The following is a 26,764-nucleotide window of genomic DNA, read 5'->3' on the forward strand; positions in this document are numbered from 1 at the left end:
GTGCATTTACCACTTTTGTTTTCAATATATTTAATTGCAACTTTAACTTAATTTTTAATAATGATTGTATTTAACAACTGGAAACTTGTCACTTGTCTCTTGCGAGCTGGGTAGAGCCAGGTCCAGCACTCTTCTGCAGGGACCCTACCATACTTCTCAGCCCACAGAGGTCTCCCTCCACACGCACTCACCTTCTGTATAACTATCTGATCATTTATTCAAGCAACCATTTATTGAGTGCCTACTATGCACCAGAGAGATGCTGGGAAAGACTGAGGGCAGGAGAAGGGGACGACAGAGGATGGCGTCACCAACTCAATGAACATGAGTTTGAGCAAGCTCCGGGAGATGGTGAAGGACAGGGAGGCCTGGTGTGCTGTAGTCCACGGGGTCGCAAAGGGTCAGACACAACTGAGCGACTGAACAGCAACAGTAAACTAATACGTCAGGCAAAGACATTACCTATAATCTGTGTTCCATCAACTTTTCACATAGGTATTTCTTCTTTCCTTGAAGACTAGAGCCATGTATCCCCAAAGTATCTGTCACACAGTGGGGCTCTTACCAGGATCATCCTTGCAGGGGTTTAATTGGGCTCGATGGCAGCAGAAGAGTGGCTGGCGGCCTTAATAGAAAGAGAAGGAGCTGAGAACCTCAGTGTCTTTGTTCCATGAAAAGCAGCTCCCAGGCACTGAGATCAGCCTTGGCAGCGCGCTCGTGCTGTAGGAATGCTGGACTGTCTTATATGTGCATTGAATTTGAGACGCCACCTTTTCCCACAGTCAACTGCCTGCCAGGTAGGCAGAGTGGGTATTATCAGTGCCATTCTTCAGCAGAGAATGGCCCAGCAAGGGAGCAGAGACCAGCTTAAGGCAAGTCTGGAGCAAAGTTACGAGACTGAACTCAGATTTCCCTTCTTCCTGCTGTTCAGGGTTCTGAAGTAAAAACTTTCTAAAACAACCGTCCTCAATACATTTTATTTTCTGTATGACAACTGCACCCCAGCTGGGAAACTAATGCTTCATGCTTATGCAAAGATGATGAACATAATCACCAAAAAACATTGTGGAAATAGCTTTATTTTTATTTATTTGTTGTTTATGTTTTTTGCTTATTTTTTAAAATTAGTCTTCAATGATTTTTTCTTTTATTATTATTATTTTAATTTTATTTTTTATTATATTGATTGGTTTTGCCATACATTGACATGAATCCACCCCAGGTGTACATGAGTTCCCCTTCCTGAACCCCCCCTCCCACCTCCCTCCTCCCCTTATCCTCCCTCTGGGTCATCCCCGTGCACCAGCCCCGAGCATCCTGTATCATTTTTTTAAAGATTTATTTATTTCTCGGTGCAAAGGCTGATTCCTCAAGGGAACTCCAGGATCCAAAAAAAAAAAAAAAATCAGACTAAAAGTATCTTCAAGAGTGTAGGGCCAAGACTTCCCCAGAGAACAAATAGCACATAAACCTAGGAAGAAAAAAAGCAATCTTGGTACCAAAGTCAGAAGTAACAAGTTTGTGTTATGTATTATTCAGAAAAGACATTCCCTCTCATGACCTGGAGTGTCATTTCACTTTACTAGGCTGGGGATTGATCATTTTAATAATGGACTCATGGTTCCCAGAGGCAGGAACACTTACTGCATTTGTAAATAAAACCAAACTTCCTTTCTTTTAGAAATGACTGAAATGTAGGCTTTGAGTTCCAATGAGGCAGTTAGTATAATTTGCTCATAGTATTTTTCTCCAAGGACAAACCTCGAATACATATTCTGACCTTTCTTTTAGCTCATAGTTTCTACAGACTCTTCAAAGACTAGAGGCAATTATCTAGCATAATTTGCTTTTTCATCTTTGTTTCTTCATATAGGATGCAATCCCCAAGCACCTGAAGAGCTTACAAGTGCCTCTTTGCCCTACCAATCAAGTCTTCCAAGTGTCAGTGGTCCATTTCACAGGAAAGGGTTCCTAGCTACCTGCAAGTCACAATTGGAAATTTTCTGAACACAAGACTGGTTGGAGCAGACTTCCCTGGCGGTCCAGGCATTAAAAATCTTCCCACCAATTCAGGGACACAGGATTCCTGATCCGGGGAGATTCTACATGTCCCAGGGTAGCTAAGTCTGTGTGCTACAACTACTGAGCCCCCACACCTAGAGCCCATGCTCTGTAATAAGAGAATCTACCAAAATGAGAGCCCATGCATTGCGAATACAGAGTAGCCTCCTGCTCACTGCAACTAGAGAAAGCCCACAGGCAGCGACAAAGACCCAATGCAGCCAAAAACAAATAAACAAAATAAATTTTTAAAAAGCACTTTAAAACAAGTAAAACAAACAAAAAAAACAAAAGAAAATTTTTTTAACCCTTAAAAAAATCGTTAGACAATTTTATGAAAGAACTGATTGGTGCATTTGCTTTTTTTTTTTTTTTTCTTAGTGTTGTTTTTATCTTTTATTTATTTTTTAAAAGTCATATTAAATTTAGTTTTATTGACTTACACCCAGATGCACCCTAAGAGCAAACTTAATTTGTAAATGTCTGCTCTCTTCCAGTCTATTATTTGTATCTTTAACGTGCTATTTCTCTTTTTTTCCTTTTTTTCCCATTTTCCCCCATTTTTATTATGGTAAAATACTCATAGGGCTTCCCTGGTGGCTCAGATGGTAAAGAATCTGCCTCCATGCAGGAGACTGGGGTTTCATCCCTGGGTTGGAAAGGTCCCCTGCAGAAGGATGGCTACCCACTCTAGTATTCTTCCCTGGACAGAGGAGCCTGCGGGGCTATAGCCTATGGGGTCGCAAAGAGTCGGACATGACTAACACAAAACACACATAACATAAAATTTATCACATTGATCATTTTTTAAGTGTACAGTTCAGTGGTATTACGTACATTCATATTGTGCAACCACTGCCATCCATTTATCTACATCTGTGTATTTTTATATTTTAAAAATATATTTATACATTTTCATATTTTTAGAAATAATCTCTTAATTATCAAGTCACAACTGCGATCCATATAAAAATTCACATACTTCATAGGAGCGAAAGCTCTGCTGTCAGATGGGGAGAAAGTGGACTGCAGAAGGAACTGGAGTTCCCTTGGAGCTGGAGGAGTGTTTAAGGAGGGGATAACAAAAGAATGAGAAGGTCATAAACTGTCTTCAGGTAGGGAGAGAATGCAGTTTCAGACAACACAGAGGGAAAATTACCAGACAAAGTGAAAGTGGGCCCGAGATGAAGTAGAAATAGAACAGAGGCAAAAAGTCACAGAATTGAGGAAGTCAGGCAGCAAATTGAAGAGATAAAAAATATGCTGTCCTGGCTGCTTCTGGTGAGTCACAGAGGTGCCCGCTTGTGCAAAGAAGCCCTTCCAAGGGTCCAGACTCAAGCTCCATCAAAGGGCGTGTGCACCTACTGGCGTGTGGGATGCAAGAGCCAGTCGCATCCGAAACCTGTGGCCTTAAATCAGCAAGCAAGAGATGCTCAGATCTCTGGTCCTACCAAGGGATGCCTCAGCTGTCCTTGGTGGCTGAGGTCTGCCCTGAGTCTCCAGGAAGATGCAAGGTCTGATGGAATCTTGATAAAAACGGCTCAGAGCTATGAAGAATTCATGGTCACGGATGACAGAGGATGAGATGGTTGGATGGCATCACCGACTCGATGGACATGGGTTTGGGTGGACTCCGGGAGTTGGTGATGGACAGGGAGGCCTGGCGTGCTGCGGTTCATGGGGTCGCAAAGAGTCGGCCGCTACTGAACTGAACTGACGCAATCAAAGCATAGGCTTCCTTATGTTACATAGTGATTCCTGTAGCTGTAGCAAGTGCACCTCGTCTGAGGAGTCAGGGACCTTGCTCAGAAGAAATGACAGCTGGGCTGATATCTGAAGGAAGAGTGGGCGCTGAGCACCCCTGATGGTGAACACTCGCACTGTTTCTAGACTGGGGAAAATGAGAGTTCCAGTTGCTTTATATTCTCACCAAAACTCGGAATTCTCAGGCTTTTAAAAAGGTTTTAGTTAATATGGTCACTGTGTTGTTGTAAATCACAATATTTAATTTACATTTCTCAGAAAAGTCATGAGGCTGAGTCCCTTCATGATTATCAGTCATTTGGATGTCCTCTTTTTAGAAGAGCTAGGTCTTTGTCCTTTTTCAAAAATACTGAGTTCTTTGTCTTTTCCTTATTGACTCATGGGAGTACTTTCTTTATTCTGAATGAGTTTTTTATTGCAAATATCTTCTCCCAGTAAATGGATTGCCTTTTCATTTTAATGGTATTTATTTTTTAAGGAATAGAATTTCTTAATTTAAAAAAAGTATGTTAATAAATCTTTTCTTTTATGCTTAGCACTCTGATGTATTATTTAAGAAAAATTTTTCTACTCCAAGGTCATGAAGATATTTACTTCCAAAATTTTCCTTGTATTTAGGACTATGATTCATATGAAATTAATTTTGCGTATAGTGTGAAGAATGGATCAACTTTCTTTTTTTAGAAAAATAAGAATATGTAATTTCTCCAAAAACATCTATTTAAAAGACCATTCATTCTCTCTAAATTGCAGTAATGCCTTTATTATAAAGTGACTAAGTAAGTATAGATTTGATTTTGAAGTCTCTATTCCATTTCATTGGTTTGTCTATCTTTACGATTGTTTTGATTTTTTATAGTTTTAAAATAAGCTTTGAAACTGGTAGTTAAGTCCTTTATCTTTGTTTTTCTTTAAAGAATTCTTGGCAATTCTAGATCCTTGCATTCCCATAAATATTTAAAAATCAACATTTAAATTTCCAGTGAATATCCTGCTGGGATTTTGACTGAGACTGTTGAATCAGTCAAAATGTTAAGATAATTAACATCTTAAAAACATCAACCCTTAATACAGTTTATCTCTCCACTAATTTAGAAATGAAGATTTCTCCCAGTATTTTTCAGTAGTTTACTGTACAGTGGTAGTGCATATCTTTTGTTAGATTTACTTAATCATTTGGTGGTGTTTGATGCTATTGTGAAAGATATTTTCATTTTCCAATTGCTAATTGCTGCTGCTGCTTCTGCTAAGTCACTTCAGTCGTGTCCGACTCTGTGTGACCCCATAGACGGCAGTCCACCAGGCTCCCCCGTCCCTGGGATTCTCCAGGCAAGAACACTGGAGTGGGTTGCCATTTCCTTCTCCAATGTGTGAAAGTGAAAAGTGAAAGTGAAGTCGCTCAGTCGTGTCTGACTTGTAGCGACCCCATGGACTGCAGCCTACCAGGCTCCTCCATCCATGGGATTTTCTAGGCAAGAGTACTGGAGTGGCTTGCCATTGCCTTCTAGCTCATAGAAAAACATTTTGCAGCTGTTCATTGCTAGTACACAGTTGATTGCTAGTTCATTGCTGCTGCTGCTGCTAAGTCACTTCAGTCGTGTCTGACTCTGTGTGACCCCATAGATGGCAGCCCACCAGGCTCCCCTGTCCCTGGGATTCTCCAGGCAAGAACAGTGGAGCACATGCTATAAAAACATTTCAGCGTATTTGATGACTACGCTAAAATCAGTGTCTAATTTTAATCATTCAATTAATAAGTTGCTTATTTTGGATATTTTATTTTATTTTATGCTGCAAAAAGCTTTATTGTTTCCATTTGGTCCAAGGCTTGAGAGAGGGCTCCAGGGTGTTAAAAAGCTGCCGAGTTGCTGCAGTGAGGGGCTTCAGGCAGCCCTGATGTTAGGTGGGTTCTTCAAAGGTCACTGGTCTCCAGAAGCTCCTAGTCGTGCTTGAGGGTGAGCCTTTCGAAGAGATACTCACCCAACCCAGCCTGGGACCAGCCAGCCTGCGGAGGTTGGTCAGGTGGTCACCCATCTTCTTGATGAGTTTCACTTTCTCATCTAGGAAGTGGTTCTCCAGGAAGTCACAGATGTGGGGGTCTCTGCGGGCAGAAGCCAGGCCATGCAGATCCAACGGGGCTTGATTCAGGTTCTTCTCTACAAGAAGATATTTTGTAGATGTTTTGGATATTTTAATAAACAATCATTTGATTTGTGAATATGAAACTTTTACATCTTGCTTTCCGATATTTACCTGTCGCATTTATTTCCCTTGCCTCATCCCACTGGTTAGGACTCCAGGTTGATGCTGAATAGACAAGCTTGTTTTTTCCTCACTGCCATCGTGCGGATGCAACTGTGCCTCCTGAGACAGGAGTTTTCAAGGGAAACAAACCATCTTTGTAAAAAGAAGATGAGAACTGGAAGCTTGAGCAATGTTCTAGAGGACTGATATTGGCTTGGGATTAACATGGCTTCATGGAACTTCAGTGATGATTGGCACAAGGATGGGGAAGAAGTGTCCCAGGCGTATTTTGAAAGGCTGTATCTGTTTTGAAAGAATGTTGATGTTTTTAGACCTCACATAAGTACAGTTATGAAGTATGACTGTGAGTGTGTTGAGGAATGTTAAAAGACTATGTTCAGAGAGAGACTTGCCCAAAAGTGCCTGAGACTTCTACAGAGTTTAAGAGGAAACTTAGAAGAGAACTTTTTAAGAAGTGAAAAACTCAGACAAACAATGCTTACTGTCACCTTTTCAAGCTTTACAGAATTCCCATGGAAAACCATACCATCTCTCAATAGATTTTTCTCAGAATGTTTTACACATACACACTCAAATAGTGACAGACTTTTAAATACATGTTAAACACAGTAAATGCATAACTCAATGAATGAACCAAGTTCCAGGCACTTCTTTGAGACAGTGTACACATATATGCACTTTGAGAAAAGCATCTGTGATAGGTACAACCTCCAGGAATATCTGATCCCCCTGCTTGAAATATAAATGCATGTATGTTTTATATATATATATATATGTATATATATTTCAAGCAGTATATATATATGTGTGTGTGTGTTTATATATACATATATAGTAATGATAAAGGTTTAGCTGCACTGAGTATCCATTTTTCCTGTCTTGTATAATTAGAACAGAGGAGGTTCTGTGGCCTAGATAATAACTCCATCTCTTAATTAAATGTGGGTCTGGCTGATCAGCCAAAGCAATTTGCCATGCTTAAGGGAACTTTATTGAGGTTTCACTTAATAGTGACCATATATGACTAAGTAAGTCTGTTGAAGCACTGCTGGGGAGCGTGACACAAATATCAATTTCTTTCATTTTTAATTTGTTAAGAATCTTAAAGTATTGAGATTTGATACAGCTATTAAAAACTCGAAGGTTGCACCTTTTTAAAAAAGTGAAATTTTAAGTAAACTTAAAGGTAAAATGAAACAAGTGAAATTAATTTTAATAATTTGTTTCATTTAACCCAATGTATCCAAAATATTATCGCTTAATGAGTAATCAATATGAGATATTTTACACTCTTTTATCTCGTATGAAGTCTTCAAAATTCAGTATTTTACATTACAGCACATCTCAAGTTAGACAAGCCTCATTTCCGTTGTCAGTAGCCCCTTGTGGCTAATATTGGTGTGTAGTTCTAGTGTAGTTTATATCCACTGGATATAAACATTTTGGAAAGAATACTTCATAGACGACATTGTATACTTTCACATCAAGAGACCCAGGATGACACATGATTAGTGACATAAATTTTATCATTTGATTAAGGGGGTGATTGTCAGATGTGTTCATTACAAAGGTGTACTTTCATTTGTATATTAGTGAGAAAAATGTAGGCTGATACTTTGGTGCCATGCAAATATCCTGTCCCTAATCAAATTTCACCTAGAGATTTTAGCCACCAGGGATAATGTTTGCCTGAATGAATTTCCATAATAGAGGCTGGAAACTACTGACTCTAAGTCCGTTATTCTTTTATATTCATTAACTTTACATTTGTAAAGAAGAGCTTTTTCTCAACCTTTCCCCTTCTTTTGAGAATCACTATGGCTTGTGGGTTTTTATTTGGTATGCCACGATTATATCAGTTTTTAAAATATTCAAATAATTGTAAATTTTGGTCCCTTAAAACTTGTTTCTGTAAATTAACTGGTACGTTTGTCTTTACTTAGATACTTGCCTAAATAATATATATTTTTTTAAATTTCATAATCTAAGGTAAGATACTGATAACATTTTAGAATAGGAATACTCCAGGGTCTGTAACATACAGCTGTATCACAGTTGTTTTTAAGGTTCATTTCTTATACTAACATGGCAGGGATTATCTGTGAGCCAGAATGTAAAATAGATTCCTTCTTAATCTGTCTAAATAACAGGGCTATTTATTTCATAAATAAAACACTGGTGCTGGGGCAATAACAGACTGCTACTGCCAATCTTTCACTCTCTATAGACATATGTCTCCCGACAGGAGTTCCATCAAATGTGGTGATAAAGAAGATTGTGATCTGTCAATCATAAACTGATTCATGGTGTTTTGTTTGTTTCATGTTACCTTATGAGTGATTTTTCACTCTTTTTTCAAACTCATACCTTTCATCACGCTAATATACTAAGAAATGTATTTCTATCTCATGTCATTTTAAAAAAAGAAAAACAGAAATCACAAAAATGCTCTTTCGTCTTATAAAGTAAGCCAGACTTTTCCCATGTGAGCAGCTGTCTTCGTTCAATATTAGGATCACCTGTACTTGTCCAGATTCACCAGACGAGCGTGTTTGGGAAGTTGCTCATCCTTTCTTGCCTCCACATTTCTTCACCATAAACAGTGGGCTGTGTTGTACACAAGCAGTGATGAGACTCCATTTTCTTGGGCTGGTGCTCATCTCTGCCAAGCTACATGGCAAAGTGGTCTATGTAATCAGAGCTGGATGAAATTTCATCTTCAGTGCTGTCCATTAAAATATTATGTTAGTTACAAATGCAAGCAACCTATGTAATTTATAATTTGCTGAGAACCATGTATTAAAAGTGAAAATGAACAGGTGAAAGTATGTGCCAAGGTATAGTTTAGTTAATAAATACACAAAAAAATTTGAAGAAATAATAAACATAAAAAAATCATTAATGGGATATTTTATGTTTTGTAGAAATGATGTGTTTGAAATCTGGTGTGTATTTTACACTTACATCACATCTTGCTTTGGACCAGTCGCATTTCAAGTGCTTGGTGACCCTGTGTGGCTAATGACTGCATTGAACAGCACATGTCTGACCATATTTTCCCCTGAGAAGGAAAACAGAAGCATATTCTTCATCTGTTCCATCTGATGAGAGCTCAGCAGATACAATTTCTTGTTATATTCCACTGAATATAACTGGTGTGAAGTCTCAGAAGCAGACAGAGAACAGAACCGGCTCACATTTAAGGGATTTGTCTCCCTACACTCTTCAGTGCAGATCTGCTGGGGTGGGTAGGGAGATTTTACCCTTAAGTGTATCAGGGACAATTTCCATGATGACAGGAAATACAGGGTAGCTTTGCTGTGTTTGGAGGATTGTTCACATAAGTCATTCCAATAGGCTCAGACTCCTTAGCCTGCCATCAGTCACAGCCTAGGCTGCATGGTGCAGAAGCGTGGGCCAGTTTTCAGGAGGATTACCCTCCTTTCAGCCTCCCAGAATAAGAGTCCCTTGAGACACTCAGAAGCAAATGACTGGGTGCAAAGACACCTACTTTCAGTGGGAGTTGGTCAAGTAACCTCATGTGCATTAAATTCACCCTGAGGTCTCTACAGGGACAGTTAGGTGGCACCATGGAAGGCTTCCAGAAGGAAGGAAGCACACATGGATGGAGTGTATCCATCTGGCCTATGTAGTCATCTGCAACTTGCCTTAAGCTAGTAACATAAAGAGCTATGTATTCTGTGATTATATTGACAGCATCGCTTCCCTGGCCCGGGCCAGGTTGTATTTAGAGGAAGGTTAAGGACCGTGACGGTGGCATGGCACGCTTGGTCAAGCGTTTATTGGTCTCCCCTATTGGCCCTCCCACCCAGCTCACAGAACCACCGCCCTGCACCACTCAGTGCTGCAGGGGCTCTCCGTCCATCAGTTGTGTGGCAAACAGTGCTACTCCTCACTGTGTAAAGGCTGCCAGCATCAGACAGTTTCCTAACAAACTCCTGATCACATCTTATCTCCATTCCCCACGAGTTGTGCACCCCTCCAAACACACACAAACTCCCATGAGAACACAAGTTATTTTCAGAATTAAAGGGCCTGGCTGGTGTATTGCTTTTGGCAAAGGATTCAGCAGCCATTAAAGCATGCACTAGTCATTAATAATCACACATAGGGCCACCTTGAAGAGTTTCTTTTTCATATTTTCTTTTTCCTTCTTTTTCCTTCCTCACAAATGATGGCCTACTGCTGCTAGACAACACTTGAGGGTTCATTTTCCCTTTTTTGTAATAACCAAGCCTGGAGTCTTTTAACTTGTCAAAATTAACTTTTGCTGCTCTACCCAGTGTTCAGTGTGGTATCGTTATTTTGAGCATTGGGGTTTGCAGAAAGAAATCCTTAATGTGATACCCAAGTGGTAACCAGGTGGCTCAGTGATAAACAATCGACTTGCCAATGCAAGAGACTCGGGTTTGATTCGTGAGTTGGGAAGATCTTCTGGAGAAGGAAATGGCAACCCACTCCAGTATTCTTGCCTGGAAAATCCCATGGACAGAAGAGCCTGGCAGGCTGCAGTCCATGGAGTTACAAAGAATTGGACATGATTGAAAATGAGGCACACACAACACATGTGCCACCCAAGAATATTAGCAAATATCTAGATAATTCACTAGAATGCTCACCGGAGTAATTATCTAGAGATGGGTCCCAATCCTCCTCTGTGATGCTCAGGGCCACATATGCCAAAGACACCTGCCCGGTGACGCGTTCTGCAGTAAAGCAGCCTCTGGTGATGTCCGCTCTAGTCCATGTGGGGCCTTCAGCATCCTTCCAACAAAACAAAGCCACATCAGCACCTCTGAATTTTCAAAAAGACATATCCTAAGACGGTGAGAACTGATGCTGGAAAGCTCCCAGGCTTCTCACGAAAGTAGTATTGGAAAGATTGGACCGTACTTCAGATGTATTTCTCCAGCAGCAATCTCATTAATGTGCTAAGGGTTGAGGAAACACTCTCTAAAGCAACCATCCTCAATACATTTTATTTTCTATCTGATAAGCACACCCCATCTGGGAAATTAATAATTTTTATGGCAAAGGTGATGAACCATAATTACCAAAAAGCTTTGTGGGAATGCTTTTATTTGTTTATTGTTTATGTTTTTGCCTATCTTTCCAGCTGGTTTTCAAGGTCTTCTTTTTTTTCTTTTATTATTATTTTTAAGATTTATTTGTTTGTTTTTGATTGCACTGGCTCTTCATTGCTACACACACTTTCTCTGGTTGTGCTGATCAGGGGCTGCCCTTCCTCGCAGGGCACGGGTCTCTCACTGCAGCGGCTTCTCTTGTTGCAGAGCACAGGCTCTGGTAGTCGCAGCCTGCGGGCTCTAGAGCACAGCTCAATCATTTCGGTGCTCGGGCTTTGTTGCTCCGTGGCATGTGGGATCTTCCCAGACCAGGGATCAAACCCCTGTCACCCACACTGGCAGGTGGACTCTCAACCACTAGACAACCAGGGAAGCCTGGGAAAGGCTTTAAAAGCCAGATTTCACAGATCTCAGGAGTATTATCTGTCACTTCCGGCTCTGCATGTACTCCTACAGCACCCTGCAGGGCACCAAGTCACTGCTGTGGCTTTCTGTGCCTGGGGGGTGGGTTGGCTGATCTTAGCCTGGGCACAATAGAGCACTAACAGTAGCTTTCCACCTGTCCTAAGAGCAGGCAGAAAAACATGCCCATTAGAGTGAAAACAATCTGATCTTTTTCCAGATCAAATGATGGATTTTAGTATCTCAAAACGATCATAATTAATCTATGGGTGTATTTCATCTTATCCTGGGAGTAACATAAACTTAGGCTATCAGATCATCACAATGGGGCACCATCTCCCCATCTTTGACCTGTAGTGTAAGCAGATAGCATTCATTCAAACCCCTCTCCCCTAAAGGAAACCTCGGGTTCAATAGGCAGGAGCCCACTGTGCAGCCTTAGAAAGCCCATCCTGAAGGGAGCCTCTGATAGAGAATGTACTGACATCCTATGTGACATCACCCCACAGGTTGCTCCAACCACAGCTCTAGGCGCGCTTCCCTGAAGCTGGTGAGGCAGCCCTGGAAGAAAAGAAAGCTGAAATTCACAGGGCACTCTGACTCCAATTGTTGCTGCTCCCATGGCAGCAGGCAGGGCACGTGGAGAGCTCCTGCAGTGCACTGGGAACACCAAGCACTTGACAGCGAACCAGCATGGATCCTGTGCAACAATGCTTCCCTGCAGAGGTGGCCAACTGGGAGTCACCAAGCCAGCACATGTGTATTGACAGTGAACTAGGCCATGCACACAGAGTAGAGAGGGAGACAACTCTGTTGTGTTATGTGCCTCCCAAGCACGTCACACTCACCACATACATATTTGAAAAGATATATTCTAGTCTCCTAAGTAATGTCTGTACAGGTTCTGAAGCTGTACATTCTCTTCCAGCTATGCCATCACTGTCTCTACAGAGCAAACAATTTATTCTCTTCATTCCACCATAAAAGCTCTTCTCTGTATGTTGTCATCCTTTGGCCAAGCTCGAATACTTCAGAACTCTCACGGACCTGCATGTTTTTGATTCTGAAACATTTTCTTAAAGTGGGGGCATTGTCCCACAGTCCCCAGAAGCCCAAGGCTCAGAGTGGTCTCCCAGTGATTGCTATAATGCACTCACCCTAAGATGTGAATTGTGAGTGATAAACAACATCAAAAATCAACGCTGAAAAACTTATTTAAATAGAATTGGTCCTCAAGTTTTCCCTTCCAGCTGACTTTGAACATGTGTGCTGTATAATCTAACATGTGGTATGTCACCTTGGTGCTTATGTACATACTAAGTATTTTGCAGATGACACCACCCTTAATGGCAGAAAGCAAAGAAGAACTAAAGAGCCTCTTGATGAAAGTGAAAGGAGAGTGAAAAAGTTGGCTAAAGTTCAACATTCAGAAAACTAAGATCATGGCACCTGGTCCCATCACTTCATGGCAAATAGATGGGGAAACAATGGAAACAGGGACAGACTTTATTTTGGGGGGCTCCCAAATCACTGCAGATGGTGACTGTAGCCATGAAATTAAAAGATGCTTCCTCCTTGGAAGAAAAGTTATGACCAACATAGACAGCATATTAAAAAGCAGAGACATTTCTTTGCCAACAAAGGTCTGTCTAGTCAAAGCTATGGTTTTTCCAGTAATCATGTATGGATATGAGAGTTGGACCATAAAGAAAGCTGAGCACCAAAGAATTGATGCTTTTGAACTGTGGATTGGAGGAGACTCTTTGAGAGTCCCTTGGACTTCAAGGAGATCAAACCAGTTCATCCTAAAGGAAATCAGTCCTGAATATTCATTGGAAGGACTGATGCTGAAGCTGAGACTCCAATACTTTGGCCACCTGATGCAAAGAGCTGACTAATTTGAAAAGACCCTAATGCTGGAAAAGATTAAAGGCAGGAGGAGAAGGGGACGACAGTGGATGAGATGATTGAATGGTGTCACCAACTCAATGGACATGAGTTTGAGTACACTCTGGGAGCTGGTGATGGATAGGGAGGCCTGGCGTGCTGCAGTACATGGGGTCGCAAGGAGTCAGACATGACTGAGGGACTGAACTGAACTGGGGTTATTTTGAAAGTCTAAAATCAGATATTTCCTCTCGTAAAAAGTTCTCCACTTAGGCCATAGCAAAGCCTCACATTCATATTTCTTTGAGGAAACACATCAGAAGCTCTGACCACTCATGTGTTTTTTTAAAAATTAGTCTGTGTGGTATTGCCTTTCCATTGTGCCATTCTGAAAGAACTGAGGGAGAATCAGCTCATGCCATGATGATGAACAGCTGTGAGAAAAATATGTTTGCCTTTGGGTTAGTGTTTATTACTTTTTTTAAAAACCAAGCTGAGTAGCAAGTAGCTTCTTAATTCCCCAACCAAGTGTCAAACCCACACCCTCCACCCTGCAGCAGAAGTGCAGTCTTAACCACTGGACCCCAGTGAAGCCCAAGGGTCGGTGTTTATTCTTACAAGTTACCTGGCGTTGGCCACAGATGTTGGTCAACCCAGAAACATCCTCAGATTAGTCATTTTATTATAACTGTCAGAGTACAAAAGTATAAAACTAACCGGGGTGTTGCTGACTACACACCCCGCGACCCCAGACACAAGGAGTTCCCATCCACCATGGTCAACTAAGAGCCACATCTGAATGTTCCTCAAACAATTCCCCACTTCTCTGTCGTGTCATTTTCTGAGAGGAAGATTCCCCAGGCCGTGTGAAGCACCCCTACCTGGGGTACCAGCAGCATCTCGCTTTTCTCTGGGAGTTGCATAAACTTGGCAGCAAAAATAGGTATGCGCCACCAAGAGGTTAAGACTCACAAGGTACTGAGCATCATAATGAGTAATCTTAATACAAAGAACAGAATTTAAATTCCTGAGTGCCCTTCTCGCTGATTCTTTACCCCCTATCAGGTTAACCTCATTAACCTATCACCAATACGCTCGCGTTACTCTGCAACAAGGACGCCCACAGCTGGACTTGGATGAGGACCGGGGCTCTCCACACTTCTCTTGATGACTGGAGGTTATTATTATTAACCTCTAGGCCCAGCTCTGCCAACGAGAGAGTCTCTGCAAACCCCTGATGGTGAGATAAAAGATAGGGTCTGGTTTCAATTCCCAAAATGGATTTGCGGTCATAGTCAACTCTATGAAAATTTCACATAGAAATTCTCAGTTTCTTTAACAACATCATTTCAGCTTCCCCATCACTTCTCTTGGCTATTTTGTACTCTCAACTACAGCTCCCGCATGTTCTGAGAGGCCAGTGTTTCAGACTACTTGTTTGAGGGGTACGGTGCAGAGCATGTCCCCACTGTGTCTCAGGAAGGCTGGCCAAACCTTTGGGACTTTGCTGCCACAACGGGCTCTATGACAGCCTGAGGAATGATCTATTGGTTCAGAGCTACTCTCTCTACTCTAATATGCAGGACTGTATGGTAGCAAGAAATAAAATAGCAGCAGGTCCACCTTAAAAACCAGGCCCTTGGGGCTGCTGGACACATATTACTTAAAAACTGTCCCTTTAACATCATCTACCATATTCTTAATAATCTGTGTTGCTGACTTCAATTAAGCACTTCCATCAAGATGATGAGAGCCCTGCTATTTTAACCCCAAAGTGGCCTTTTTTTTTTTTTTGCTTTCAGACATACTACATAATATTAAAATCTATATACAGACAATATATATGTATATACTATATATACATATTTGTAATATTATAAGTTTCAATACCACACACCTGTTCCACAATTTCCAGCTCTTAGCAGGCTTATCACTTGTACATTTTTGTGAATCCAGGGAAAGGTTAGGAAACATTTGAAACTGTTTCCTCATTTTTATTGCAGCTTCTCTCGCATTCATGTAACAATAACCACCACCATTATATAGAAAACATGAATATGTCGCCCTCCAAAAAAAAAAATACATTTTCTTAGAAAGTGTATACACAACCAACTTTAAACATACTTCCCTACTGTCCACTTAAAAAATAGTCACAACCTAAAAATTGAACTATGTTTTCTTCAGAGGGAATTTTGAGGGCTTGAAGCCCGGGAGACAGCATCTCAAGTCACCCTGAGAGGACTGCTCCACAGAGGTGGCGGAGGAGCTGGGCGACAGAGAAGTGTGTCAAAGAGCAGGCGGTCAGAACAACAAAAGATTGCTGTTCATTAAGGAAAACCGGATATCGCAAGTTGAGGAATTTAGTGATTGTCTACGTGTGAGGAGAGGCAAGAGTCTGGACTCACGGAAATCATTCCTCATACGCGCCTCGGCTGTCTGGGGCCAGTCTCCTGTGTTTCACCGTAGGGCGTGGCTGCAGCCTGGTCACAGGGATTGCTTTCCTTCCTGGTTGGCCTGCAGAACTGGAATCACGGATGACTCTGACATCTCTGTTTATTTACATGGCTGGAAACACTCCATTTCTCACTCCTGACCCTCAGAAAGAAAGGTTTTCACTTACCTTGTGTGGTAGGTATAATTGAACACAGTGGGGTGAAGAGCCTCCACCATTGAACCAGCCTCCCATCATTTCCTGCCATATATTATTCAACCAGGTAAGAACTGCCCTATGCCTGCAAGCCTACATGCTAAGTCACTTCAGTCCTGTCTGACTCTGTGACCCCATGGACTGGAGCCCACTGCTCCTCCGTCCATGGAATTCTCCAGGCAAGAATACTGGAGTGGGTTGCTATGCCCTCCCTCATGGGATCGTCCCAAGAACTGCCCTATATTCACTCCCAAAATGTTTGCTTCATATTGCTGGTGAGATTCAGGGATCAATCAAAGTGATATGACGATGTTCAGATTAAGCTTATATTATTCAGAAAATTGTTCACCTGACAGAGTCACTCCCCTGGCCCACTTCCCCGGGAGAACATTTTCAGACGGTGGCTGGTGGGGGAGGCTGATTTCCTCCTGGCCGTGCAGCACTGCTGGTTGCTGGTTTGCACGTCATCTGGTGGTTGAGGGCAGCTGTTTTCATAAGTCCTCGCTGCTGTGAATGGGAGTCAGAGGCCACCTCTTCACCTGTTTGCTCACTCCTGGGGAACAGGAGAGGACTCACTTTGTATTTCCAAAGGAGAGAGGGGCCTTCCAGCAAGGTTAATAGAGCAGCAAAAAGCATTTTCAGAATAGATTACCCTTCACCACAAAAGAAGCCTGGAACACCAGAATCGGCCATGTGCTTGGGCTCTGTGCCCAGGGAGAAGAGAAATGTTCAGTTGCTTTGGAAGCCTTCCCATTCACAAGGGCTTTCATTACCTTTAGAATAAAGGCAACTCCAGATCGAGTCTCTCCAGCCAGGAACTCTCACCTGAGCTCCAGACAGATAGATCTATCCAGCTGTCTACTGGCTCCAGCGTCCCACTCATGATCATTATGCTTCCCCCAAACCCTGTCCCTCACTGCTGCTCTCCCTTCTCTGCAACTATGCTGCCCCGGTGTCTTCTTATCCCCATCATCCAGGGCACCGTGTGTGCTCCCTACTACTGAAAGGTGAACCAGTTAATTCAACAGAATTTTGCTTTCCATTCATGGTGGAGGAGTCTGGCTCCTTTCTGGCAGGGGGAAAGATGCCATTTTCATGTGTCGCTCCCAAGGTTACTCTGGGAAAGGACACCCAGGCAGATGACAACGGCAGAGAGAGTAGTCATGGCCTGCAGGCTGTAGTTTGCTGACTCTTGCTTGAGAATGTCAGCTGCATAAGATCAGAGCCTTATCTCTCTCATTTATATTTCCTGTGTGCTCAGTCACAATTGACCTTCCTGGGGAAGAAAGAATCTTCATACCGTGTTTGAACTGAAATATGCTAGGGGTGTTCTTTATTTCAAATAGGAAGCAGAGAGAAAAATCTTTAGTGGACTCTGATATTTTCTTACTAATGAAAGAAAGCCCTTAGCATTTATAAAATAATGGGTTAATTAATAGCAGACTTGGTGTGTTCATTTAAGATTTGTGAGTAAAATCGGTTTTCTTTAACAAATATATTTTACAATCTAAATAAACACATACAATTTCCTAAAATAAGGGTTAAACAAGTTTTGTGGTTCTAACAAATGTATGGCCAAAGTTTACAGTCCTGTGAAAGGAAATGAAATGTTTGTAGTTAGATAACTGAATACCTCGGAGAACCATCAACTTTCTTTTCAACACTGGAACTAGCAGTGGGAGAGATTTAATCAAGACAGAGATGTGTAACCAAGCACATTGGATATCAGTAGGCACTGAAAAAGTGAACATAATACAGGCAAGGGATTACTTGGGCAACTTTCCTCCTAAAAACAACTGCAAATACTATATTTAAAAAAATCTCTCCTCTGTCTGACTCACTTCACTTAGTGTGATAATCTCTAGGTCCATTCATGTTGCTGCCAACGGCATTATTTCATTCTTTTTTATGACTAATATTCCATTGTATATATGTATACCATGTCTTCTTTATCATTTCAAATATCACATATCACTTATACATGGAATCCAAAAAATGAACTTACTTACAAAACAGAAAACAGACACACTGACATAGAATACAGACTTATGATCACCAGAAGGGAAAGAGGGAAGAGGGATAAATTAGGAGTTTGAGATTAATGATGGCATCACCGACTCAATGAAGATGAGTTTGGGTGAACTCCGGGAGTTGGTGATGGACAGGGAGGCCTGGTGTGCTGCAGTCCATAGGGTTGCAAAGAGTCGGACATGACTGAGCGACTGAACTGAACTGATATACACTACTACATATAAAATAGACAACCAACAAGGATCTACTGTATAGCACAGTGAATTTTATCCAGTATCTTATAATACCTAACATGGAAAAGAATCTGAAAAAGCTGAATCACTCTGCTGACACTTGACATTGACACATTATAAATCAACTATACTTCAATTAAAAAACCCTCCTTAAAAGCGCTGAAGACCTGATAAGTATGCTAGTCATCAGGGTTGTTTCTCATCCTTCTGAGCACATGGAAGCTTCGCACTTCCCTGCCCTCTTGAACTTGATGCACTCACGTGACTTGTTTTGGACAACAAAATATAAGAAAACTGATTTGTCTTACTTCTCGGCAGATATTTAAGATCAGTGGGTAATTCACCATGATCCCTTCTTCCCCACGTGACAGTCAGCAACATTACAGATGATCAGGCTTCTGTCATGCATGGTCCATAAGTAAGGAAAGCGTGGAACACACCACCACAAATGACAGAAATGTGTATTATCAAAAACACATGTGTTGTGTTAAGTCACTGATACTAGGGGCCTTTATACTGTGGCATGCATTAGTTTATTCTGACTTACATATTAAGATTGTAAGACATTACCAGACTTAAATGGTAAGGAGAATGTGTACTCAGAGGCTGTAAGCAGGAATCAAGCACATAAAAGCTCTTACCCTGGAGACACTTGCTGATTGGGAAGATCTGAACTTCTGTCTCCAATGCGGGAGACCCGGGTTCGATCCCTGGGTCGGGAAGATCGCCTGGAGAAGGAAATGGTAACCCACTCCAGTATTCTTGCCTGGAGAATCCCATGGATGGAGAAGCCTGGTAGGCTACAGTCCACGGGGTTGCAAAGAGTCGGACACGACTGAGTGACTGAACAGAACGGAATGGAATGGTGCTGGAGTTAGAGGTCAATATCCAGTGACTGTTGGAGCAGACCCCGGGAATGTTATCCTGGTATTCTAAAGGAGCAACATGTTAGGTAAGGTTGAATACTTGCTGTGCAACAGACTTCAGAGAAACTTGCCTTAGCATAGAGTACAGCCAGGAAGGAATTAAAAACAAAAACTAAAACTCAGTTTTGTGGGAATTCTCCAGTGCTCCAGTTGTTAAGACTCCAGCCAACCAATGCAGGAGACATGGGTTCAATCCCTGGTTAGGGAACTAAGATCCCACAAGCTGAATGTCACAGCGAAAAACAAACAACAACAAAACCACAAAATCAACCAACCAAACAAACAAAACCTCATCCTTATGAAACTAAAACCCAAATCTAGCCTTCTAATGGATCTTTAGTCCAAAATCACATCACAACACCTGGTGGAACTAGCCTGGAAATGCCTCCTTAGATGCTTTGATGCTTTACAAAAGAAAACACAATTTGTTCCTAGAAGAAGGATCTTTTATCCTAGATGTAAAACAGCACCACAGGTAATATTTCCAGGACAGTGATCAGTACACAGTGAGATCAACTTTGCTAAGCAGAGAGTGGAACAGTGCTGTGAGAGCCAGCAAAAACAAGGGTAAGCAGGCAGACACATGAGGACTTCAGATATTAGGATCATCAGGGGTGTTTTTGCCTTTAAAGTGGCTTACTTTGTTTAAATAAGTGAAGGCAAACTTGTTAGAAAATAACTGCAGGGAAGAACAAAGTTATAAAGAGTAATGCAGAAGATTACAAAAAGAATCAAATAGAACTTATAAATGTGAAAAATGCAGTTCCCTATTGCAACATATTAACGACTTATCAGACACGTTTAAGAGACAATTAGACAATACATGAAAAGAGACATCTGAAAGACAGGCTGGGAAAAAGACGTATGTACCATAGAGAGAAAAAATAATAGAAAACATGGAAATGAAGTTAAGAGGCTTGAGGGACAGAGGGAGATGTTCTAAAGAAAAGTGAAAGGGTTAGTCACTCAGTTGTGTCCAACTCTTTGTGACCCCAGCCTACAAGGCTTCCCTGTCCTTGGGATCCTCCAGGTAAGAATACTGGAGTGGGTTGTCATACCCTTCTCCAGAGGATCCTCCCAACCCAGGGATTGAACCTGGGTCTCCTGAATTGCAGGCAGATTCTTTACCATCTGAGCCACCAGAGATGTTCTAACATATGTTTGAGTGCTACAGGGAAGAAAGAATGGATGGGGCAGAGGCAATATTTGCTTAGATAATGGTTGAGCGTCTTCCAGAAAAACATCAGTTCACAGATTTGAAGTTGTGATTCCCAAGTCGGATAAGCATAAAGAAATCTCATCAAATATAGCATAGTGAAAGTACAGTTTCAAAGAATCAGTGTTAAAAGCAGCAAGAGGGGAAAAAAAGATAGCTTGCTTTCTAAGGATCAGTTTAGTTAGTTACCAGCTGAGTGCTACAGAACTTCTGTGAGAGTCAGGAGACAGGAAAGCAGTATCTTCAATGTGCTGAGAAAAAGTAAATGGCAACTTCTATTCTCAAATCTATAAAAATAAGTTTTTTAAATGAAAGTAAAATTGACATTTTTTTCCCAGACAAAGCAACACGGAGAGAGTTCATCAAAATAAGTTCTGATGAGAATTAAATTCTTAAGGATGCACTTTAAGTGCACAGAATATGGCAACAGATGGAAGTCCCAGCACAGATGGAGGGAAGCGCCGATAGACTGCGCAGCGCGCGCTGGCGAGCTAAGGCATCTCAGTCCTCTCCGACTCTTTGCGCCTCCATGGACTGTAGCTCACTGGCCTCCTCTGTCCATGGGATTCTCCAGGCAAGGATAATGGAGTGGGTTGTCATGTCCTTCTCCGGGGATCTCCCAGACCCAGGGATTTAAACCCATCTCTTACATCTCCTGCATTGACAGGTGGGTGCTTTACCACTACCGCCACCTGGGATAATTCAAAATGGATGTGGACTGAATAACACAATATTAATGGTTTGTAGGATTTTAAAAATAGAATGAAAAAACAAATAATATGGGAATTCTTAGAAATGTAAATTAAGTAAGTGTTCCAATGTCCCTGTGTTATCCAAAAGGAGAGTTTAAGATTTGATTAATTCTGCTGCTGCTGCTAAGTCGCTTCAGTCATGTCTGAATCTGTGCGACCCCATAGACGGCAGCCCACCAGGCTCCGCCGTCCCTGGGATTCTCCAGGCAAGAACACTGGAGTGGGTTACTATTTCCTTCTCCATTGATTAACTCTGCTGCTGCGGCTGCTAAGTAACTTCAGTCGTGTCTGACTCTGTGCGACCCCATAGATGGCAGCCCACCAGGCTCCCCCTTCCCTGGGATTCTCCAGGCAGGAACACTGAAGTGGATTTCCATTTCTTTCTCCATTGATTAACTCTAGAGGTCTGTTAAAGGGCTTCCCTAGTGGCTCAGAGCTATAGGATCCACCTGCATGCAGGAAACACAGGTTCCATTCCTGGGTTGGGAAGATCCCCTGGAGGAGGGCATGGCAACACACTCCAGTATTCTTTCCTGGAGAATCCCATGGACAGAAGAGCCCGACATTCTATAGTTCATAGAGTCGCAAAGAACAGGACAAGATTGAAGTGACTTAGAACACGTGCACAAAGGTCTGTTAAATATGCATATTTAATTTCTAGGGTAATCATGAAAAAGAAAAAAAGAAACTTCTAAACTAATGGAACTAAAATGAAACTACCAGAAAATGTTAGTCAAAAAAAAAAAAAAGAGTGAAAGAGAAGATAAAGAATATGGAATAAGTAGACAAATAGAAAGTACAGAATATATACTGGTAGACTTAAATCCAAGTAAGTCAGTAATCATATTAAACAGAAATATATTACATGTCTCAGCTAAAAAGTTAGAAATCAAGAAACCACGGGATTAATCTAGGCCCTGGTGGCTCAGAGGTTAAAGCGTCTGCCTCCAATGCGGGAGACCCAGGTTCGATCCCTGGGTCGGGAAGATCCCCTGGAGAAGGAAACGGTAACCCACTCCAGTATTCTTGCCTGGAGAATCCCATGGACGGAGAAGCCTGGTAGGCTACAGTCCACAGGGTCGCAAAGAGTCGGACACGACTGAGCGACAGAACAGAACGGAACGGAAATGAGAACAGAAGAAGAATGAAATTAAAAAGATAGAGGACTTTCCTGGTGGTACCGTGGATATGCATCTGCCCCCTTTGCAGGGGACACTGGTTCGATCCTTGGCCCAGGGAGATGCCACTGCCGCAGAGCAGCTAAACCCGGGCACAACTACTGAGCCTGCGCTCTAGAGCCCGGGAGCCACAACTCCTGAAGCCTGCGTGTTCTAGGGCCCGAGAGCCTGTTCCGCAGCCACTGAGGCCCAGGTACTGCAGTGAGAAGTCTGTGCACCGCAACTGGGGAGTATCCCCACTCTCCTCAACTAGAGGAAGCCTGCGTGCAGCAACTAAGGCCCAGGGCAGTGAAAAATAATTAAATACAGCACTGTGCACTTGTCACAAAAAGAAAAATTAAAAAATATGCACAAAAAAGAGCTCACTGTATTTAAAAAGATAGCTACATAATGCAGATATTAACTGCAAGAAATCTAACACAACTATGTTAATAACAGGTAAAATAGCTTTAGAACAAAAAGGCTTATTAATGAGAAAAAGATCATTTCGGGGAAATTCCTGGGTGGCCCAGTGGTCAGGATTTGGCGTGCTCACTGCTGGGACCAGGTTCAATCCCTGGCCAGGAAGCTAAGACCCCACAGGCTTCATGGTGTGGCCAAAAAAAAAATCATTTTTAATGATAAAGCATTAATTTACCAGTCAACATAACAATTCTAAAGTCTTATTCACCAATACCATCAACTCAAAATGTATAAATCAAAAATTTATAATACAAAGATAAAAAATCCAAATATGGCAACAGATTTAAAATAATTCTTTCAGTGATTTGTAGAAGAAACAGAAAAATAATTTCTAACTGTACATAAAATATGAGCAAGCTAACAATCCTGACCTAATGGATATATACACCTTCTATCTGACGAATGCAGAATACATACTATACATACCATTTTCAAGCCTACATAGAATGCTTTTTATAAGTTGACCAAAATAGGGTAATAATGAATGACCTTCGAAGTACTTCAAAGGTTTGTACTCATTCAGAACATATGCCCTGATCATAATCCAATAAAGCTAAAAATATAACTAGAATATTCTTATATTTTGGAAATCAAAAACACTTTATACAACTCCTGAGTCAAAGAAGAAATTAGAACTTAGAAAATATTTTACACTCAAAATGAACAATGACATATCAAACTATGACATACAGCTAAAGAAAGACTCAAATGGAAATTCATCCTTTCAATGTGCATTTTAGAAAAAAAAATGGAAGTTTAAAAATTAAAGAGCTAGGCACTCAACAAAATAAACTGAAAGAAATTTTTTAAAGTGATAATTAAAATTTTAATAGAAAACAAACCTACAACAGGAAAGTTCTTTGTAAAACTAAGAAAATTGACAGATTCCTAGCAAGATTCATGAAGTAAAAACTCAACCACTTGAGGCAGCAGGAAATCACCTTAGGGCACTAGGCTAAATGAAGTAACTACAAATGGCACTTGCCATCTAGCTCTCCAAGAATTAAATCATGGCTACTGCAGCTGCTGATTTTCAACAGCCCCTGAAAGGAGTTAAGGGTGGCGAGCAGGAAACTGGTGCTCTGGGCTCTGGGAGAAACTGGCAGGACAGGTCCTCAGGTAGGTATCTTCAGGAGTCGATTTTATGATCCCAATTCTTGCATTTCCCTACCTCTAGAAAAGCACTAAAATCCTTCATGGTGGATTAGAACGTCCACGTGACCAGCAGAAACCTTCTGCAAAAATATGTGCTTGATTGCATGTTCTCCCCTTCCACCAAAATCACATACATAGTGACCTTCCCCCCATCTCTTTGGAGCAGTTTCTCACAGCTCTCTGAATGGATGCTTCGATAGCCCATTTCTCACAGTTTCTCAATGCTGTCTCCTGGGTTACAGTCCTCCTTTGCCCAAAATAAGACTTAACTCGCAACTTTCACACTATGCCTTTTTATTTTTTTGACTGTGTTGCACGGCATATGGGATCTCAGTTCTCCCACCAGGGATTGAACCTGTGGCCCCTGCATTGGATGCACAGAATCTTAACCAGTGGACCAGCAGGAAGTCCCATCACATTGTGCTTTTTTTTTTTAAAAGTCAGCAATTAGGCAGAGAAAGATAAGGCCATGTAATCTCACTTATATGTGTAATCTAAAAAATGTCAAAACTGAACACTTAGATACAGAGAACACACTGATGATTTGGTGATTTCAGCGGTGGGAGTGGCATGGGGAAAATGGGTAAAGAAGGTCAAAAGGTACAGACTTCCAATTATAAAATAAATATGTCATAGAGGCGCAATGTTGGCGACTGTGGTTAATGATACTGTATTGCATATTTGAAAGTGGTTAGGAGAGTGGATCTTAAAAGTTCTCATCACAAGGAAAAAAATTTAACTAGGTGGTAATGGTGTTAAGTAGACTTACTGTGATGATTACTTCATGATATATGTAAATATTGAATTATTATGTAATGGAAACTAATATATATCATACGTCAATTATGTCTCAATTAAAAAAAAGAGACAAGGAACAAATAATAGAAAAATAGATATTGTTACAGATGTTGCACATATTAAAATAGAGGAAGATGATATTATAAATAATTTTATTACAATAACTTTGAAAAAATTGTATGAAATAGATAAATTTATAGAGAAATACAATTGATCAAAACAGACAAGGAGAAGTAAAAATTTTGAGTCTAGTGGAAATCATTAAATCCAGTAGCAAAGAATGCACAGAACACAGGTAGCATCCCACAGTATACATTAGCAACCCACACAAAATACAAGCCCAGCTTATTCCAGAAGCAAATCCTATATACTATTTAAAGAAGAACGTGAAAGGGGAGGAAAGGGGAGGAAAGACAAAGGGGAGAGAAACGACAGTGTAAGTATAGGAAAGGAAGAAGTAGAATTGTCACTGTATGAAGGTGATATGTGTATTTATTTAAAATCTAAATGAAATCTCCTGAAACTGATGAAAGAATTTAGAAGAGTTACCTATTTAAAAAGTCAATATACAGTAAGCATTAGTTGCTCAGTCATGTCCAGCTCTTTGCAACATCATGGGCTGTAGCCCTCCAGGCTCTTCTGTTCTTGGGATTCTCCAGGAAAGAATACTGGAGTGGGTTGCCTTTCCCTTCTCCAGGGGATTTTTCTGACCCAGGGATCAAACCTGGGCCTCCTCCATTGCAGGTGGATTCTTTATAGTTTGAGTCACCAAGGAAACTGTATAATACAAAAAAATTATATCCCAAATGTCAAGCAGCACAGAATTTAATAAATATTGAGAAGAATCCAACAGTTAATAATAGAAAACTCTAGCCAGCATCTACGTTTGTGTAAGTATAAGATTATCATACAGAAAACTTGCTCTATTAGAAATATCTTCTAGAAAGGGAAGAAACCATAAGGAAACAGACTATGTTAGAGATCTAGTTAGTTCAGTTCAGTTCAGTTGCTTGGTCGTGTCTGACTCTGTGCAACCCCATGAACTGCAGCATGCCAGGCCTCCCTGTCCATCACCAACTCCCGGAGTTTACCTAAACCCATGTCCATCGAGTTGGTGATGCCATCCAACCATCTCATCCTCTGTTGTCCCCTTCTCCTCCTGTCCTCAATCTTTCCCAGCATCAGGGTCTTTTCAAATGAGTCAGCTCTTTGCATCAGGTGGCCAAAGTATTGGAGTTTCAGCTTCAGCATCAGTCCTTCCAATGAACACCCAGGACTGATCTCCTTTAGGATGGACTGGTTGGATCTCTTTGCAGTCCAAGGGACTCTCAAGAGTCTTCTCCATAAGTGCACTCCTTTTACAAATTAGAGACTGAGATTCAATGTTAAGAAATAACATGTCCAAAACATATCTCAACGGTGGAATCAGGACTGATTCCTGAACCCGACTTCTATTCTGGGCTCTGGTTTACCATATCTGTGTTCTCTCATTTTATGACTTAATCATATTATTTATTCGCTACATTTTTACTTTAAATTTGGAAAATTAACAAGTAAGGAAATGCCATCTACCCAACAACTCCTTAATTTTTCTAAAAAATGAGCATAACAAGAACAGGATGCAGTTCATAACATTAGAGCACTTGCTTAGCTTCATTAAGGTCAGAATTTACGCAGCAAAAAGTTCACTTTACATAGAATCTGGTTTGGCCAACAGAAACCTTATATAAAAGTCACAAACTTTAAAACCTCTTTAATCTATATCATAGTAACTTCACATGTTGTGAAAGGGTTTTCTCTAATCTTGACATTTTCTTCAGACTGCCAGTTTTCCTGTTTTAGCTGCCTAATAAGAGCTTCCAAAGACTTCAATCTCCCTAGA

The 26,764-nt window shown here is 41.1% G+C and overlaps 1 protein-coding gene across 20 annotated transcripts; it reads right to left on the reverse strand.

Annotated features, from left to right (window-relative positions):
* Positions 1–209: 209 nt before the first annotated feature.
* LOC148773931 (uncharacterized) lies at positions 210–26,764 on the reverse strand. Of its 20 annotated transcripts, XR_016036317.1 has the most exons (10): positions 17,765–19,678; positions 16,481–16,684; positions 15,890–16,006; positions 15,382–15,549; positions 14,565–14,718; positions 10,731–10,875; positions 9,055–9,151; positions 8,610–8,815; positions 6,079–6,372; positions 4,940–5,981 (listed from the first exon to the last, which is right to left on the reverse strand). XR_016036317.1 is itself a non-coding variant. In XM_088832041.1 (6 exons), exons 3-6 carry the CDS (start codon positions 15,896–15,898, stop codon positions 546–548), a joined length of 369 nt encoding a protein of 122 aa, XP_088688167.1. In that variant the 5' UTR covers positions 15,899–16,006; positions 16,481–16,684; positions 17,765–19,678; the 3' UTR covers positions 210–545. The 20 variants fall into 20 exon arrangements, 1 of the variants encoding a protein (XP_088688167.1); XR_016036310.1 differs by lacking the exons at positions 14,565–14,718; positions 15,382–15,549 and adding an exon at positions 2,627–2,793 and having other exon boundaries at positions 5,806–5,981; XR_016036318.1 differs by lacking the exon at positions 14,565–14,718.

This window comes from Moschus berezovskii, chromosome 25 (genome assembly GCF_049115385.1).
Source record: "Moschus berezovskii isolate FMDL1 chromosome 25, NW_MosBer_1.0, whole genome shotgun sequence".
In the NCBI taxonomy this organism is placed as follows: domain Eukaryota; kingdom Metazoa; phylum Chordata; class Mammalia; order Artiodactyla; family Moschidae; genus Moschus; species Moschus berezovskii.